Here is a 19,387-nt window from a genome sequence, read left to right as displayed (position 1 = left end):
CACTAAATATTTTGTATGCATTTTCTTATTTTATCCTCACTTTTTTATTCAACGATGCTGAAGATAGGGAAGTGGAGGCTGGATTTTCAAAGCTGACCCAAAGAATGCCTTACTTGGGGCTGGTTAGTCCCTCTCTCCAGGCCTCAGTCTTCCCATCCACACAGTGAGGCGCCTGATAATCCTTCAGCTGTAATAATCACAACTCCACGTCTAGCTCTGGCAGAGGAGGGGCTTGGAGTTCTGCCGCCCGTGTCTCTGGGATACAGCAGCAAAGAGCCATGCATCCTTATGGCCCAAATAGGCGTCACCCTGAGTCTCTCCTTGGCCTCATGCACCCAGCATCCAAGAATGGCATTAGGCTGGCCGGCTGGCCGCTGGAGGCCCTGTCCTGTATCTCTGGCCTCTCCACAGGGCTGCTAGGCTGACCAGGCCCACAGTGGCTAGGGAACAACCCTCCCCTCCCCCAGGGTGGCAGCAGGAAGAGGGAAGAAAGAGGATCGTCTCCAGCTGGCCCGGGGAGACAGACCTCCTTGTCCCCATCAGCCCTCCCCGCCACCCCCGCCCCAAGGGCTGTCCCCAGGGGCTTGGGATCAGCCAGAAAAGTCAGGCAACTTTTCAGGGACCAGAAGGAGGGGAGAGGAGGTCTCCCAGCCTGTGAGCAGCTCAGTGCCAAGCCCCACCCCTCGCTGTGCCCTGTCCATAAGTCCAGATTTTGACCCTGAGCTCCAGTCCCAGTTGGCGGGCAGAGGGCTGAGGACAGGACGCCCCAGAATCAGGAGACTCCCCTCAGGAGATAAGATCCTGCGTCTACAGCAGCTGTTTCTTCAGAAGTTGGGCAATTCAGGTGAGTCGGGGTGTCAGTGCACCAGGACTCAGGGTCCTCCCAGAGTTAAGGAGAAGGCTCCACATTAGAGCCCAAGGCGGGTGACAGCTCTGCGGCTAGGCAGGAACATAGGCAAGTGCCTTCACCTTTCCAGACCTCCTTCTCCTCATCTGGAAGGCAGCGATCATAATCACCTCTTCCAGGGTTAGTCTGAGTATCAAAAGAGGTGATGAACAGAAAGTGCTTAGCACAGAACTCGGCACATAGCAAGTACTCAATAAATGGTCATGATTATTTGGGGACAGGGGGCTGGTAGCCTGGTTGTCAAGCATTTCTGTTCCTGTTAAGGGTAAGCTGTGAAAATATCAACAGCAGAAGAAGTACCCATATGGCACAACCTGATTTTGTTCATTCAAATACCTTGCCCGTGATTTGTCGATTTTTTTTAACAAGTCTCCTATTTTTTTGCTACACGCAAATAGCAATCAAAGGCACAAGCTGCCCCAAATTCCTTTTGAGGGACAAAGGAGGTTATAAGCAAACATGAGACTGAAAAGCAAGCAGAAAGCGTCAGGTGCCAACTTACTGCCCACTGCCTAATAGTTATATAGCACGGTGCAGAAAGCTCAGATAGAACAGAGTCCAGATCCCAATGCTGCCCCACACTGGCTGCGTGACTTTGGGAGAGTGATTTCCCCTCCCTGAACCTCAGTCCCACGTCTGTAGAACCTCCCAGAGCAGTTGAGAGGATGAAGCAAGAGGACATCTGTAATGAATCTACACGTGTGTAGTGGCGAGTGGCAGATGCCCCAAATTCCCCTCCCGCCCCACACTTACGGACATGTTATAATTCCACACACACGCAGATAAATGTGAGAAGCTCGGCAGCTTCCCAGATGCACACTCCAAGTTAAGGGTGCAAGACGCGGGAGAAGGGCAACACTAACAGGAACACCAGCAACAACGAGGAATGGCTGACCTAGCAATCGAGCCACGCGCGTGCGAGTCCACAAGTTCATTATCCACGTGCATGAATGATTTTACCTGAGGCTGGATCTGTCAGATCCCACAGCTTGGCTTCTGCTTCTCAGAAGAAGCTCATGCATTTATACTGTACTCTAATGCACACACACGGGTTGCTATAATCAGCATCAGATCTGAGTCCTGCAGTTTAAGATGACTAGCTTGGGAACCACATTTTTCCTTCTCAATTCTATGCCTACCAGCAATGCACTAAAAATTCGTACACATGTTGTATGTTATGGGTTCTTTCAATGCAGGACGCTGAAATATTTATTGGCTGTTTATTTTCACCTGTTTCGCCCTCTGGTTTTTTTCAAATAGCATGATTTGCCAGCCTCGCATGGTGTTGTTTAGGGACACGGACTTGTGAGTCAGGCTGTGCCGGGCTCCGCTTCTCACCGCCAGCTGGGTGTCCGAGCCTCACTTGCTTCTTCTGGAAAATAGGCATAATGATAACCCTGAAGGGTGTCAGAAGATGAAAGCAGATAAGGCACATACATTTCTTTTTTTTTTTAATTTTTTTAAAAGATTTTATTTATTTATTTGAGAGAGAGAATGAGATAGAGAGCATGAGAGGGGGGAGGGTCAGAGAGAGAAGCAGACTCCCTGCTGAGCACGGAGCCCGACGTGGGACTCGATCCCGGGAGGGCACATACATTTCTTAGCGCAGGGACTGGAACAGGCTATATCAGGGCTATTGTTGTCTCTGTGTCGACAGTTCTTTTCCTGATTCAACCTATTCTTGCCTTTTCCGGAGACTTTTTCACCCCAAGACCCCACAAACCCTTTTATCACAAACACGTCATTTTGGTAGAGTCTCTCCGCTTTTCCAGGCCTCAGTTTCCCCATCTGTATGACAACGTCTAACTCATCGTTAGCATTTTACGCTCTGGAGAAACTGAGTCCCACGCTGTTACTTGTCCCTCTTTATCTTGGCCATTTGGCTCCAGATGTTGTTCCGGGCGTCCCTCATGCTCTTCTCTTGGGCATGTGCCCCCGCTCCTAACCAGAGGCTTCGACACACCTGACCAGCCTGGTTATCGGAGACAGGCCGTGTGCCTGCTTTGCTTCAGGCCGAGGCCTCTTTCTTCCTGCCCAGAAACCTGTGGAGGGTTTTCACACTCTCCTTCTCGTCCCTCACAACCTCTACTATAGAAGCAGCTCCTCTTTTTCTCCATCCTTTGCTGGTTTTCTAGGTGGCATGAGAATGGAAACAAAACAAAACAAAACAAAAAAACCTCAGGCCCTGGAAAAGGCAGAGCTGGGTTCACACCCCACCTTTCCTCCAACCCTTGTTATAACCTCGAATAACTTAGCTTCCTCTCTCTGTCCTTGGCCCCCTCACCTGTGAACTGGGACGGTGACAATCACTGCTGTCATTTATGAGCTCCCCAGCACTTAACCAGTATTTTCTCTTTTGATCCTCATAAGAACTTGATACATTCATTCATGCATTCATTCACTTGTTCATTCATTCATTCTTTCATCCATTCGTTCATTCATTCGCGAGTCCCTGTTATATATAGGCAAGGCACTATTCTAGGCCTTGGGGATAGAACAGTAGATAAAAGTCCCCACCCGGGGCCCAGTCGGTTAAGTGTCTGACTCTTGGTTTCGGCTCAGGTCACGGTCTCACAGGTAGTGAGATTGAGCCCTGCATTGGGCCCCGTGCTTGGCAGGGAGTCTGCTTGAGTGTCTCTCCCTTTGCGCCCCGCCCCCCCTCCAACTTGTGCACACACTCTTTCACTCTCTCTAAAGTAAATAAATAAATCTTAAAAAAGAAATGTCCCTGTCCTCCGGGAGCTGATATTTTGGTGGGGAGACAATGGGCAGGGAGCTTTGTAACACTTAAAAGTCCACAAAAGAGGAAATAGAGGCTCAATCAGGATGAAAACTCATCCTTGTTTGCCCCAGGACTCTCCTGGTTTTTGCTCTCAGAGTCCACATCCTGGGAACACCCTCAGTCCTGGGAAACTGAGGAGATTGGTCACCCTCGCTCAGTTAAGTTAAGCGACTTGCCCAGGGTCACATGGCTGGGTGTGTGCCAGAGCCAGGCTGCGAACCCGGGTATGTCTGACCCCCAGCCTGGGCTGTTACTGCTGCCTCTTGGATTCATTTGGGGAATTTGGAAAGCCCTCTATTCTCACCTTCTTATTGTTAATGCACAAAAGTGGTCAACTCTCCTGAGTTATGCAGAGAGAGTCAGAAGGCCCAGAGAGGGGAAGTCACTTGGTCAAGGCCACACAGAGGGTCAGAAGTGAAGCCAGGTCTGACTCTCCCTTCTTCCTCTTCTCCTCCCCTCCCCCGCCCCAAGTTCTTTCTCCTTGTTATCTTTAAGATGCCCAGGGGACAGAAGGAGGTCACTACATACTGAGGGCCCTACTCTGTGCCAGGTGCGGCACCAGAAACTTCTGCCAAGCTGGTGGATTCATTTTCAGGGTGACCCTGGGAGGTCAGGGTTACTCTTAGTTTACAGATGAGGAGATTGAATCTCCTGAGGCAAAGTAGGGGGGGAGGCGGGATGGGAGGAGGCTAGGGGTCACTGAGAGGGTCCTGCCCCTGCAACCAAGCCTCGCAGCAGGAAGGAGAATGGTCCAGAGGAGAAATGCTTTTCCGTTTCCTGGTTTTATCTCCAACTTGGCTGCTGAAACCCCAACGGAGTCCAGTTCTTGTGGGCTGGAGCCGTTTTCCCCTTTTACAAAACTAGGCCGTATTGAGAATGTCCTGCCGTTCAGTGCCACGGGGTTGCCAGGAGGCTTGGTCTGGGAAGAGGGCTGTGAGTGTAGAGGAGGGAAAGTTGAACTTGGCCCTTCCGGGCATAAAAAAGTCCCCTTGTTCTGCCTCAGCAGGAGCCCACAGGGTATTTCCCTGCTGTGTGGGGGCCCAAGCAGCTTCAAGGTCCAAAGCTGCTAAGCCTTTTAAACTTCTGAGGACCCAGCCAGCCCAGCCCCCAAGGCCGGCCCTGAGCGGTTGTGCTGGAAGCCCCGAGTTCTAAAGTCAGACCTTGCACCCACTAGGTCCCAGCTTGGTTCATAGTAGGTGCGCCGTAAGTGGATGTTGAGTTTACTTGAACCGAAATTAAATCCTGGCAGCATCACTTACTGGCTGTGTGACCTCAGGTAACTTACTTCGCCTCTCTGAGCCTCCTTTTCCTCATCCGAACAATGGGGCCAATAACCCCAGCCTCCTGAGAATGTGGGGCGAAGCACTTAGCCCTGGGGTCGGTACACAGTAGGTACTCCATGAATGTCAGTAAACTACTTCTTTTGCACTTGACCCTATGTTGAGGCTTTTACACTGGCCATCTTGTTAAAACTCCCATCTTTCTCCAAGGTAGACTGTTATTATCTGCCCCCCCCGCCCCCGTTTCCCAGAAGGTGAAGGCTCATGAGCATCTTGCCCAATGTCAATGGCCATTAGGTGGCAGAGTTGAGGTATGAGATTTGAAGCTAGAGCCCATGGTCCTCACCGCAAGCCCCCAAGTCTACAGCCGGCCAGACGCTCCGCTCAGCCCTATTTATGTTCCTGGCTTGGGGCAGGGTCTTCGGGGGAGGCTGCCCAGCCAAAGCTGCATCACTCACCCGCTGACCCGTGACCTTGGGCAAGTTGCTTGGCCTCTCTATGTTTCCATTTTTCCATTTCTGAGGGTCATTAAGAGGATCAGGTATAGAAGGGCTTGGCGGTGTCTGGCACTTTCTAAGCCTTTCAGGGGACAGTGGTGATGGTGGTGATGGCAGACTGCAACCTTTCCCCCCTGCAGGCCGGCACGATGCGCGTGGTGGTGATTGGAGCCGGGGTCATTGGGCTGTCCACTGCCCTGTGCATCCACGAGCGCTACCATTCGGTCCTGCCATCGCTGGACGTCAGGGTCTATGCAGACCGCTTCACCCCGTTCACCAACAGCAACGTGGCTGCTGGCCTCTGTCAGGCCTACCTCTCGGACCCCAGCAACCCACAGGAAGTGTGAGTGAGGGTCCCACAGGGCGGCCCGGGGAACTGGTGGGGCTGAGTTTGAAGAGGGGATGCTCCCTCTCAGGGTTCCCGTCACCAAGAACAAGCCCCTTGTCAAGGCTTAGAAGAAAATACTAATAAATAGTAAGGCCTACTATGTGCCAGACAAATGGAGGCTTTCCTCCATGCCTCCCCTAAACTGGGTGGCTGTGGATGCCATGTGCATGGATGGATCAGGAATACATGGTATTTTTTTTCCTAGTTTATTTATTTAAAGATCATTTTCGGGCGCCTGGGTGGCTCAGTTGGTTAAGCGACTGCCTTCAGCTCAGGTCATGATCCTGGAGTCCCGGGATCGAGTCCTGCATCGGGCTCCCTGCTCGGCGGGGAGTCTGCTTCTCCCTCTGACCCTCCTCCCTCTCATGCTCTCTGTATCTCATTCTCTCTGTCTCAAATAAATAAATAAAATCTTAAAAAAAAATTTAAAAAAAAATAAAGATCATTTTCATCTGATTTCCCCAGTGGCTAACAGGAAACAGAACTCTTTAGGGGCACCTGGGTGGCTCAGTCGGTTAAGCGTCTGCCTTCGGCTCAGATCATGATCCTGGGTTCCTGGGATTGAGCCCCCACATCGGGCTCCCTGCTCAGAGGGGAGTCTGCTTCTCCCTCTCCCTCTGTCACTGCCCTTGCTTGTGCTCTCTCTGTCTCTGTCTCTGCTTCTCTCTCAAATAAATAAATAAAATCTAAAAAAAAATAAAAAGAAAACAGAGCCCTTCAAACCCCAGCAATAATTGTAAAGAAGGACAAAATGCACTAAAGTCCTTGATACTGGGTACAGTAGGGAGCAATTTTGCCCTCAGAGACGTATTTTTTTTTCCATATATAAATTCATAAAAAGATCTTTCAGTTTATTTGAACTCATTCTAATTGCCATTTTTAACAGCTATATTTAACAGCTTAGAAATCTAGCTCCCCTGAATTTGCCCATTGTGACAATCATTTTCATTTAACAATTTCTTTTTTTTATGTTTTTAGTTTAGTTCCAGTTCGTTAACATACGGTGTTACATTAGTTTCAGGTGTACTATATACTGATTGAACGCTTCCATACATCGCCTGGCACTCACCACAAGTGTTTTCCTTAATCCCCATCACCTATTTCCCACACCCCCCACCCACCTCCTCTCTGGGAACCATCATTTTGTTCTCTACAATTAAGAGTCTCTCTCTCTCTTTCCCCCTTTGTTCATTTGTTTTGTTTCTTAAATTCCACATATGAGTGAAATCATAGGGCATTCGTCTTTCTCTTACTTCGCTTAGAATTATACGCTCTAGCTCTGTCCATGTCGTTGCAAAAGGCAAGATTTCATTCTCTTTTATGGCTGAGTAATATTCCACTGTATATACAGACCACGTCTTCTTAACCACTCACCAATTGATGGACACTTGGGCTGCTTCCGTATCTTGGCTATTGCTAATAATGCTGCTATGAACATCGGATGCACGTATCCGTTTGAATTAGTGTTTTTGTATTCTTCGGGGAAATACCCAGTAGTGTGATTGCTGGATCATAGGGTAATTCTAGTTTTAACTTTAAGAGGAACCTCCAGATCAGGAATACCTGTAAATGGGTGGATGGACGAGCAGGTGTAGCAAAGACGTTGCCAAGGTTATTTTGTCTGTGTAGAAACCGCAAACTGCCGGCTGCTTCAGCCAAGAAGCCCCAAGTGTGTAATGACTCGAACAGAAGTTACGTTCTCCCATAAATTCCAAAACCGATGTTCCTGATCATTGGGTGGCAATTCAGGGGCCCGGGCTCCTTGCATCTCGCAGCTCTGCTGTCCTCCTCTGTGGCTTCTGATGTCCCATCTGATGCCACGGTAACCGTGTCACCATACCTTCTGATGTCACTATGCTGTGCTTTTGGAAGGAGCACAGCATGAGGACGACATGTGCGGTCTTAGGGTACATTGGCCAGAATGCAGTCACATGGCCACACCTGGCTGCATGGGACTCTAGGCGATGTAGCCAGTTACGTGCCCAGGAAGAAGAGGAGGAAAGTGTTTGGGACCAGCAAGCTAAGGTCTCCTGCTGGCATTTATACGGGGGGGAGGGGGAGGTGCTTGGAGTGAGCCTGAACTGTGGGGCAGATCTCAAGGCAGGCCTGAGCCTTCATTTAAACTCGCAGCTCCATGATCCCAAGCCCGAGATGAGCTCCAAAGGGTTGTGATGGATCATCCCTTGTTTCCGCCCTTCTCTTTCCTATTAGTGGGGAAATACTAGAAAGTCTGGGCTTAGGGAGGACCCATAGGCATTTGGGACGCTGCAGAAGTGAACGTGGTGGATTTCTGGATTTTGGCATATCCCCACCAGCCTGGTCACAATCCCATGCAAGCCAACCCTCAGAGTTTTCTTGTCCAGCTCGGGGTATCAGGTGACCGAGAATCTGTGGGATCCTTCCAGACATTGGAACCAGCAGACCTTTGACTATCTCCTGAGCCACATCCATTCTCCCAATGCTGCAGACATGGGCCTGGCCCTGATCTCAGGCTACAACCTCTTCCGTGAAGATTTTCCGGTGAGTGAGGGGTCCTTGTTCACAGACCAGGGCTGGGAGCCTGAGTCTGGGGAGTACTTTGAGCCTTGTGGGTGACAGCCTCTTGCATTCAAATCAGGTTTCCTTTAAATTCTATTTATGCTTTAAAGTTACTTTTGTTTCCAATTTTGTTCTTAAATTGGTAGAGACCAAAGAACTTTCTGATGAAACACGGTAACTAGCCTTTGGTTGAGTCAAACCCAGACATGTCCTGTAGTGGTGACGATTTCATGCTGAAGTCACAAGGTTGCCTGGGTCCCTGGAGGTGCCAGGGCTTTTTGCCAAGATAGACTAAAACACTCATCATGGCACATGAGCCCTTACTATTTACCAGGCCCTATGTTAACTACTTTACGACTAGTGACTTATTTAATTCTCATAATAACCAGCAAGTAAGTGCTATCGTTAGCCTCTTTGTACAATGAGGAAATAGAAGCTCAGAGAAATGGAGTAACTTGCTCAAGTCACAAATCTCTTATGTGGCAGAACTGGGATTTGAACCCAGGCTGTTTGTGATCCCATGGTGCCTAATGCGTTAAGAAGGGCACAGCCTTGGGGGATGTTCTTAAGTTGCTGGAGGGGATGGTTGGGCGGGGTGTCCAGAAACCCAGGCCAGCTCTCTAAGGCTGAGTCAGTGTTTAGCACCGGGCTACAGGCATCACCCGTATTATCTGTTCTCTTTCACTGGACCAAGAGTGATTATTAATTCCATTATACAGACGAGAAAATGGGAGTCTCAGAGAATTCAAGGTGGTCCGTGGAGAGGCCCAAAACTCCACCAGGTTGTCTGACCCTATGCTCGGCTGCCTCCCACCCTCACCCCTTGATATAACCCTCATTGTCAACAGTTTCTCTCCTATTTCTGACTCTTACCCTATCACTCGCCCTCAGCCTTATTCTCACCCTTCCTTCGTATAGCATCATGGTTAAGACCATGGACTCTGAAGCCAAACTGTGTTGGTGCAAATCTCAGCTCCATCGTTTATTAGGTGTGTGACTTTAGACAAGTTGCTTAACCTCTTTAAGTCTCAATTGGCCCAGCTGTAAAAATGGAGATAAGAATAGTATGTATTTCACTGGATTGTTGGGGATATTAAATGGAGTGGTATAAGTAACATACTTGGAACAGTGCCTTACATGTGGTACACATTGTACAACTTTTTATTGACTTTCACCCATCCCTGGGCCTCCTTCTCTCCTTCCTTGGCAGGATCCGTCCTGGAAGGACACAGTTCTGGGATTTCGGAAGCTGACCTGCAGAGAGTTGGACATGTTCCCTGATTACAGGTGAGGTTGTTATGGGCAAAGGGGCTGAGGTGCTATGATTCAGACAGATCTGTTCAGAAGGCAACAGAAGATGGAGGTACCAAGTTTCCTATTCCACCCCAAGCCAAGAGCCACTGATACCTTGGATTCCTGCTGCTCTGTTCAGCTCCTTTGGAGAAGCCACCCACCCAATAAGGGACCTGGGCTAAGATGGTGGGGGATCACAGATCTGAAGCCCAGAAGCTCCATATCCCTACTCTCTTTTGTAGATGAAGAAACTGAGCTTCAGAGAGCCTAAATGACTTCCCAAGGTCACACAGCCAAGTGACCAAAATGGGATTCTAACCCAGTCTGTGTGACTCCAAACGCCTCTATTCTTTCCCTTGCAGCCTGATGTCTCTTTGGTCCTCCCTTCACCCCACCCCATGCCTGAATACCTTCTAAGAATGCACATCTGGTCTCCATGTGCACACCCCAATGTCAGGGATGGCTTTTCTGATAGAAAAAATTTCCTTGCACTGAAAACCAGTCCCCATTTGAACTTCACTCAGTGGTCCTGGCTCTACCCTTGGGGGCCCCCTAAAGTGAGACTGCTCCCACCTCCATTTGAAAGTCTTTGAATATCGCTCTGATTCTGATTCTTTATTACCACTCTTGCCTGTTTTTTGACTCTAGCTATGGCTGGTTCAACACAAGCCTGATTGTGGAGGGGAGGAGGTATCTACCATGGCTGACTGAAAGGTGAGAATTTCAACTTTGGTTTAAGGAAAGCACCTCCCAAGGACCAGGGTGTCTACTGACAATTGTTCATGGGATTTGTTTTTGTATTGACCAACCCCAAATGTTAAAGGACAACTCTTAGGCTTGGTGGGAGCTATCCTTGGTTCTGATCACTTCTGTATACTAAACCATGGTTTCCATATCTGATTGGGCATCAGAACCATCTGGGCAGATCTTTACATGTGATATTTATTACTGACCTCACCAAAATCCATAATGTTTGTGTAATGATTTTAAATGGATTCTCGTAAGTTTTCCAGACATATTTACATCATCTGCAAAACAGAAGTTGCCTTTTATTTTTATAACTCATTTTTTTTTCTTGTCTAACTGCTGTGGTAACTACCTCCAGAACAATGTTAACTAATACAGGGTATAGTGGTTGTCTCTGTTTTGTTTCTGATGTTAATAGAAATCTTGTAGTGTTCTAAATTAGCAAACATTAGCTTGAGAGACATATTTATATTTATATTCATATTAAGGAAGATTCCATATATTTCCTATGTTTTACTATTTTATTAAGATTTAAAAAAAAATCTAGAATGGATTGCAGCTTTTATCAAATCACCTGAGGAGCTTTTAGAAATATAGATTTCAGGACCCCACTTTATATCTACTGAATCAGATCCTCTGGGGTGGGGCTTAGAAATTTGTGTTTTAAGAAGTTCCCTGAGTGATTCTAATTATCAGCCAGGTTTCGGAATCATTGCACTACAACATAGTTATTTCTCCTAACGCTAGGATACTTATGACTCCGATCCAGCCTCTTCCTAGACAAAATATCCCCACTTTTTCTATCTTGAGGAAATAGTCCTGAGGTTATGCTTCACCTTTCATAGGGTTTACTTCCTGTTCTTTTGATGTTTCTCCTACATCTCTAATAATGACAGATATTTTTCCTCTGGGACATTTTGAGGGAGGGGTGGATGTCCCCAGTCCACCTTCCTCCTCATGCCTTGCTTCTGACAAAGGGGCGTTTAGCATTGGTCCAGCTCTGCCCCTCCCCCACCCTGCATCTCATTCCTTTTGATGTTACAAAGCAATGTGGTGGTAGTAGGAAGAGTTTTGAACTAAGAGGCCTGGGTCTAAGTCCCAATCCCGTCATTAACTCACTGTATGACCTTCACCAAGGCTCTTCTCCCATCTCCATCTGCTGACAAGGGGCTTGAGCCATCTCAGTTTTCCCATGGGACATTTCATGGACCACTAGTCCATCAAGGTGCTTATGAACTGATCTGATCTGACTACACAGCCATTTTCTCAAGGAGCATCCTATGGGACTATCATCCACAGAAGTTTCTTTAGGGAACATCCCCCATGCCATCACCTTGGAGAGATGGGACAAAGAACTGAATACTGGGCTTTTTGATGTGTCTGATCCCCCCAGGTTAACTGAGAGGGGAGTGAAATTCTTCCAGCAGAAAGTGGAGTCTTTTGAGGAGGTGAGTTGCAGGGCTGGAAGGGGCTGGATGTGGGAGAGAGGTGAGGAGGGGAGGCCTCTGCTCCCTGTTGCTGGGTTGGGGGTCCCTTGTCACACTCCCAGGGTCCCCCTGAGGCCTGTCCCAGGCCTTTCTTGAATCCCAGAAGGACTCAAGCATTCTGTCTTGATGTTGGTGGCTGGAACAAAGGGATGGTAGGATAGTGGTGGACATTAGGGGCTAATCTACCTCTGAGCCTCAGTGGGTTTTAGGGCCAGAGAGTTGGCTGCCTCTTACCTGTATCAGCTGCACTCCACTCTTGAGTTCCAGACACTTGGTTGCCTCCTACACAAATCAGGGTTGATGTTTCTGCAAAGTTAAAGCTCTTAGCTGACTTGGCTCCAGAGTAACACCATCATCAATAACAGTGATAGTAGCAACTATCACCATCAAGCACTGGCTAAGTACCAGGAGCTTTGCTGTATAATGTCACTCAATCCTAGCACCTAGAATTGTACTTGGCATGTGAAGGTGCTTGGTAAATGCAGCTACTGGCATTATATAATGAGTACCTCCTCCGGGTTGAGCCCTGATGGGCACTTGGGATACATGGTTGACTCAGACACAGCCCTTATTCCCAAGAAGCTCACAGTCCAATGTAGCAAATGCTGGCTTTTGAATGACAACAATGCCTTGCAATGTGTGTGCCCCATGACAGACCTGTGAGGGGAGGCACTGGCACTGGACTAGGGGTTTGGGTGCCCATCATGCTATACCCTTGAGCTGTCAAGTATCCCACACATGCACAGAGCCAGGGGTTCCACCATGCCTTCTGAAAATGCCTTGGCAGAGCAGAAGGCAAGAGAATGAAATAAAAAGGATTCAGAAGGAGGAAGAGAATTATCTCTGTGTCTGACTTCTTCTGGGAGGTCCCAAGAAGGTTTTCCCCCTTCCACAGTACTCCTTCCTGAGCACTTTCACATCCAGGGTCACATTGGATCCTCACACAGTCTAAGAACAGATATCACCAGCCCTACTTTATAGTGAAGGCAGCTGAGCCTTGAGGAGATGATGGAACATTTCTGAGGTCACATAGCAGGTAAATGGCGGAGCAGAGATTTGAAGTCCGCTCCTTGGATTCCTCATTGAGCCTCCTCCCTGCTGTTCCATAGGGAGCAGAGAGATGCAGGGTGGAGGGCAGAGGGAAAGAGGGGAGGGAAAGAGGGGCCCTACCAGGGCCTTCACCCCTTGCCATGCCACCTGCTCTGTTCGTTGCTGCCAGGTGGCAAGAGGAGGTGCTGACGTGATTATCAACTGCACTGGGGTGTGGGCTGGGGCATTGCAACCAGACCCTCTACTGAAACCAGGCCGGGGACAAATCATTAAGGTGAGTGTGAAGGTGAGGGATGGAACTTCCTGCTTTTCTTGATAGAGAGATTGTAGCTGCCTGCTTATTTCCTCTCCAAAGATAGAGGATGTGTTGGGGACATCTGTTAGAAGAGCCTCACAGATTTCAGGCAATTGACATGTTAAAGAAGCAAGAAGGACCAACATGACCCCTCCAAACATTCTCTTTCGGGTTTTTTTCATAATATAGCAAAGCAGGCACGTATATGTTTTTACATATGTAGGAAGTGCATATTCCTGTATTATAATAAAAAGAGCAAACATTTATGGAGTGTTTATTAAGTACCAGGTATAGGCCGGAGCACTTTATTGTGCTATTAATTTAATCCTTACCAGAACCCTTTGAGATGAGGTCTATCATATTGCCATTGTTACTTTGCAGATGGGAAAACTGAGGCAGAGAGGAATTAGGTAACATGCACAAATTCACATGGTGGTGAGTTGTGGAATTGGGGTTAGAATCCAGACAATCTGATTTAAGAGCCTATGTCTTGTAAACATCATCCCACATTGCTTCTCACTGTGTATGTGTGCATGTGTGTGAAGGATGCCCCTTTGTGGGCATGTGTGTATGTGTGCCTGTATGAGTGTTGGTGTGTTCCTGATGTGGGCTGAAGTGTATGTGTATTTGTACATGTATGCTGGGCTTTTCTGTGGTCATGTAGGTGAAAATGTGTGATATTTCAGGGAGCGGGGGTGGCTCTTCCTGCAAGGGCAAGCAGTCAGGGCAGACTTGGAGCAGAAGGGTCAGCAGAGGGCTTAGGAATTGGCTTTGCCACACTTGTCAGAACATCTAGGCAGAGAGGGGAGCAGAACAGTGATCCAACTCCCCCGATGAGACTTGTCTGCCCTCAATCAACAGGTGGATGCCCCTTGGATGAAGCACTTCATTCTCACCCATGACCCAGAGAAAGGCATCTACCAGTCCCCATACATCATCCCAGGGTAAGAATCTGACATCTTAGGGCAGAAGAAGGGGCACCTTCATGCCCTCTCTATGCTGCCCACCCCAGGCCCCTTGCTTAGTCGCTGCAGGTTTTTTCTTCCAATGTTTTCTAAGTGAGGTTGAGCCAGTAAATCCCTGGAAAGGCAGGACTCAACCTTAACTGGGTTCCATCTTGAACAAGTTTTTGGACGACCATAGTGGTGATGCTGGAGACAAGGGTAGTGGGTGTGAGGGCAATGACACTGGAAGGTGTGAACAGAAATAACAGGAGTGTGGTGGGAATGGGGATCTGGGTTGATGGTGATAATGATATTAATGGGAGAGGTGATGATGTTCGTGAAGATGGTGGTCATTTTGATGGGATGACAATGTCTTGAGAGTGGAATGGTGATAGTGGAGATAATACTGTCATTGTTGGGAAAGTTCACAGGGGTGGTGATTAGGACAAGGATGGTAGAGTGCTGACATTAATGGGGGTGGCATGGTGTTGAGGAGGAGGTTGATGATGATGGCAATGATTGGGAGTGGAGGCAGTATCTGGTGCTGATGGAGATGACGCAATCGATGATGTTAATAGTATGGTGGAGATGACAATCTCAAAGGCAGTGTTATTCATGTTGATTGCAACATTAATGTTAAGTGGGGCTGTGCTATCTTCATGGTGATGTTAGTGGTGTGACAGAGATGACATTATCAATGGCAACATGAATGCTGGTGGTGGAAATGGCAAATGGGGCTGATGGTGATGACATATTCATGATAGCAAAGAAGGCAGTTGTGAAGATGATGTTGACGTAAATGATACTTTTTCGTTTAAGATGTAATTGACAAATGGTGCACATTTACAATGTACGTGACAATTTGATATATACATATATTGCGATATGATTACCACAATAAGGTTAGCTAACACATCCATCATGTCACATAATTACGATTTCCCTGTGTGTAGTGAGAACATTTAAGATTTACTCTCTTAGCGATTTTCAAGTATACAATACAGTATTGCTAACTACAGTCACCATGCTGTGCACTGGAAGAGATGACGATGTTGACAGTGACATTAATGGTGACAGTAGAGATGGTGGTGGGTGGTAATGACAGTGGTGATTGCAATGGTGTTGATGGTGGTGTTAGCAAGGAGGACCATGTGGATGGTTATGGGGATTTAGGTAGAGACGGTTGGAAGGGTGAGCATGGCGATGGCTCCCCTTTGTCTCAAAGGCTTCATTTCCCTTTGTCATTGACTCTCCTCACTTTTACCTAGGATCCAGGCAGTGACTCTGGGAGGCATCTTTCAGCTGGGGAACTGGAGTGAGGTAAACAACATCCAGGACCACAACACCATCTGGGAAGGCTGCTGCAGACTGGAGCCCACCCTGAAGGTAAAGTGGGGAGGAGTATTGGTACCCTAGACCAGGGTCTTGGCAGCTTGATCATGAGGTCCCTTGAGGATGGGAAGACACTGCCACTGGGATAATTGGGTACATTTATTCCAGCAAGGGATTGTGAAATACACCAGAATTTGATAATGCATAAGGAAGTCCTACTGTGAGCGGGTGACACCTATCTGTCCATGGCTAAGAGTTGCTGTCTTTTGAGATGCCAACCTTAAAAACACCTTAGTCTGTCTGCACAAGGAGCAGACACATTTGTCATAGAAATCTCAGTGTTTCTCCTTTGTTTGTTTTGACATCTGTTTTTTCATTTGCCTGTTGGTGGCGATGACAGTGGTGATGTTGATGGTGATGAATATGCTCAGGATGGTGATAATGAGGGTGAGGAGGCATGACTGTTCACATCATGGTGGTGGCTGGTAGTGGTGGTTGATGGAAATGGGGTCATCGATAGAACTGGTAGTGATGTGGCAAGAATGACAATAATGATGTTGGCAGCTGATAGTGGTGGTTAATGAAAGTGATGGTGTTGGTGGTGATAATGAGACTCCAAAGCTAACTCTGTCACTTAAAAATGGCAGCTGCAAAAAAAAAAATCTGGAGATGAATTATTAACACTCTTTTTTTCCAGGATGCAAAAATTATTGCTGAATTGACTGGCCTCCGGCCAGTACGCCCCCAGATTCGGCTAGAAAGAGAACAGCTTCGCTTTGGATCTTTAAACACAGAGGTATGCTCTCCTGGCAAGGAACGCAAAGTCCCCCCCTACCCCTAATAGGCTCTGGCATTTCCAGTCTTGCCTGACATCTGGCTTCACACAGCCGACTGGCAGGCCAGGACAACGCTGGCTAGCATCCCTTCCTCTGTAAAGAAACTGAGGCTCAGGGATGTTGTAAAGGACCTGCTCAAGGTTACGGAGAGGGCGGTGCCCCTCAGTTTGTCAAAGCCTGTGGTCGGGCAGAAGGAAAACAGGTTACTGAGACATGAAAGACCTCCTTGAATCTCCCCTCCAGCTCTTTGTGATAGGTCCTGCTTCCCCCATGCTTCAGATGAGGATCCTGGGGATCTAAGACATGAAATCATTTGCCTCAGTCAGACAACTGGTGAGGAACATGGCTGGGATGTGGTTTGAATTTGCAGATGTCTATTCTGTGGCCGTTCCATCAGTTCTCTGGGGTCCCTCTTTCATGTTCCCTCTTCTGGGGTAGGAGCGGGGCTTCTTGAGATGGTGGAAGATGTCCTGGCTGAAGGAACTGACCTGACTAGGTGGTAGAGTCCCCACAGGAAAGCCATCCTCCTCATGTAGGTCATCCTTCCTCCCTTATGCCGGGCATGTGGGGTGTGTGTGTGTGTGTGTGTGTGTGTGTGTGTGTGTGTGTAGAACAGTTTTGTGTATAGGGGATGTATGTGTATGTGTGCTTGCATGCACGTATCACACATACAGAGGAAAGAGTCACATATGGAGTCAAACTCCCTGCTGATGGTTTTAGCTTTAAAAAAGGCCCCAGGGGTCTTGCCTCTGTCCCTAGGACAAATTAGCATGCTAACCAGAGTCCCCCCGTACGGTGCCCTGGCTTTTCTTTCCTCCCGAGGTGGGTAGAAGAGTCTCTCTATTAACACAAGAGGTTTGGCATTCTGGAGCAGGATGGGAACAAGAAAGGTGATTTAGGGAACTTCAAACAATTTGATTGGAGGAGGGGAATCCCTGGCCTCAAGTTCTAGATGATTCTACTTTTTCTGTGCTGAGTGCAGAAAGCAGGTCCATTTCCTAAGCAAAAGAGAGTCTAGGGTGTTGACCTCCAGCTCCCCAAACAATCACCTTACTGGTGTTCCTGGGACCCCACCATCCTGCCAGGGAGCTGAGAGGCCCTCTGGTTCCCTCTGGCTTTGCCCAGAACTTTTCAGGGAGCTCCTGATTCTTCCAGGGCACTCCTGGCTACCTTCTCTCTTGCCTCTCCCAGGTCATCCACAACTATGGCCATGGAGGCTACGGGCTCACCATCCACTGGGGCTGTGCCTTGGAGGCAGCCAAGCTCTTGGGGAAAATCCTAGAAGAAAGGGAGTTGCTCAGGATGCCGCCACCCCACCTCTGAAAACACCACCTCCCCAAGGACTCCCTGCTCCCCTCAGCCAACCAATCAATGCACCCCCTCTAAGCTGTCACTCACTCTCCACTTCCACCCTGGCTCTTTTCTGCAAGAAGCACAAGATGAGAGGGAATCCATAAGGTCCATTCCTGGAGGCAAGTCTGGCCCTACCTGGGGCTCCCTTTGATCACTGGGGTCTCTTTACCCACTCTGGGCCTGACAGAATGAAGAACAGCTGGGGGCTGACTTATTTTAAGTCCTCAGAAGAAAGGAAAGCTCAGAAAATCAAAGGGGCAAGCAGAAAATTGAGGATAATTGAGGTTAGGTAACTTGAGGACAAATTACATTAACATATTAAAGGTTCTGAAAAGTCCTGCAGCAAAGACATCTATTTGATGTTCTCTCATCCAGTCCTAAACCTATTTGGCTATGGAAACCTTTTTGCCCAGAGCACTGACGCCACAGAGTACACCTGAGGGAAGGCTGTGATAGATCTTGTTGCAGGAAGTCACATGCAGAGCTGGACTGTGGGGAGGCCGAACAGGTAAGGCATTGAACTAACAACGTGATACCCGTTCCACATCCAGGATTCCCAACAGCATCAGCAACCTGCTAAATGGCCCCATGAGCACCAGGTAACCTCTGAGGAGGGGTCGCCAGAGGAATCATCCCACAAGGAACCCCTTCATAGAGAACTGAACTCACCAAGCATAATCCTTGTTGGGGGGGCAAACTTAATGTCTCTCTTCTCTTCTGGCTGGTACCTTCTGAGATGAAATGGACTTCTAGATGTTTTTGAAAGCCTTAAATGAACCTAGAGGGCACCTTAGCATCTTTATCCCTAATTATCTGCATCAGGCTCTGAGGTGGAATTTGCGTCTGTCTGGGTTTTTGAGAAAGACCAGAGCCTGGAGGAAGCCTTCATGCATCTGGGACCCGTGGCACCCTAAGTGCTGTGACGAGGTCTTGACCGGCCCACGCCATGCCATCTACATCCACGCCATCACTCTCTGCTCCTTCCCATTCTGTGGCACCTGGTGGGGTCTTCATGAAGCATCTGCCATGATTTTGGCTGACACTGAGCTAAGTAGAGTGAGGGAGCCAAGATCTAAGTTAGAGTTCCTATCCTAATCATAAGAATAAGAATAAATTATTAATTATTATTATTATACCTAAAATTCATTGCATTCTAACTGGGCATCGGTGCTCAACTCTTGCACGCATTACTCATGTAATGTGTAATCACACACACCTGCACCCATGAAGTAGATCTTATTCCCATTTCATAGGTGAGCAAGGTACAGGGAGGGAGTTCTAGTCAACAGCTGGGAGGGGGTAGAAAGGAGATCCAGGGCCAGGCATTGGGTGATTCCAGCACCTCACTTTCAACCAGTGCACAACATCGAATCCCAGGCTGGGGGTGGGGTGGGGTGGGGTGGGAATTCAGCTATGGAGGAAGCTGTTGAGCATCTTCCTCAACTATCTCTGCAGACACTTTAGAAGGAACTAGCTCTCTCCTCCTCATAGCCTCATTGGGTCAAGACTAGCGACTCGCACGAGATTGGGTGGGGGTATCTCCCTGTGCCTGGAGTGGAACACAGCATTCAGTTTCTGACCAAAGTGATGAATTTACCCAACCTAAAATTCCCCAGGGAGAGCGACCCCTACCTGTTAAGGTTAGGTTGTCAGCAGGA

At 48.2% G+C, this 19,387-nt stretch overlaps 1 protein-coding gene across 1 annotated transcript; it reads left to right on the top strand.

The window, feature by feature from the left end:
* The first annotated feature begins 818 nt into the window (after positions 1–818).
* On the top strand, positions 819–18,032 carry DAO (D-amino acid oxidase). The gene is made up of 11 exons (XM_045886439.1): positions 819–844; positions 5,607–5,809; positions 8,260–8,374; positions 9,603–9,679; positions 10,334–10,399; positions 11,826–11,880; positions 13,139–13,243; positions 14,126–14,208; positions 15,477–15,594; positions 16,238–16,336; positions 17,568–18,032. Exons 2-11 carry the CDS (start codon positions 5,616–5,618, stop codon positions 17,697–17,699), a joined length of 1,044 nt encoding a protein of 347 aa, XP_045742395.1. The 5' UTR covers positions 819–844; positions 5,607–5,615; the 3' UTR covers positions 17,700–18,032.
* The last annotated feature ends 1,355 nt before the right edge of the window (positions 18,033–19,387 follow it).

This window comes from Mirounga angustirostris, unplaced genomic scaffold, assembly GCF_029215605.1.
Source record: "Mirounga angustirostris isolate CCGP_5_RB_7025 unplaced genomic scaffold, mMirAng1.0.hap1 SCAF_14, whole genome shotgun sequence".
Taxonomy (NCBI): Eukaryota; Metazoa; Chordata; class Mammalia; order Carnivora; family Phocidae; genus Mirounga; species Mirounga angustirostris.
The sequence above is the reverse complement of the archived record's forward strand: the minus strand, read 5'-3'. Positions and strand labels throughout refer to the sequence as shown.

Coding starts and splice junctions, on each gene's coding strand:
- DAO (XM_045886439.1), top strand. CDS start 5,616: ATGCGCGTGGTGGTGATTGGAGCCGGGGTCATTGGGCTGTCCACTGCC. Junction 11,881..13,138: donor AAGTGGAGTCTTTTGAGGAG/GTGAGTTGCAGG, acceptor CGTTGCTGCCAG/GTGGCAAGAGGAGGTGCTGA. Junction 13,244..14,125: donor GCCGGGGACAAATCATTAAG/GTGAGTGTGAAG, acceptor CTCAATCAACAG/GTGGATGCCCCTTGGATGAA.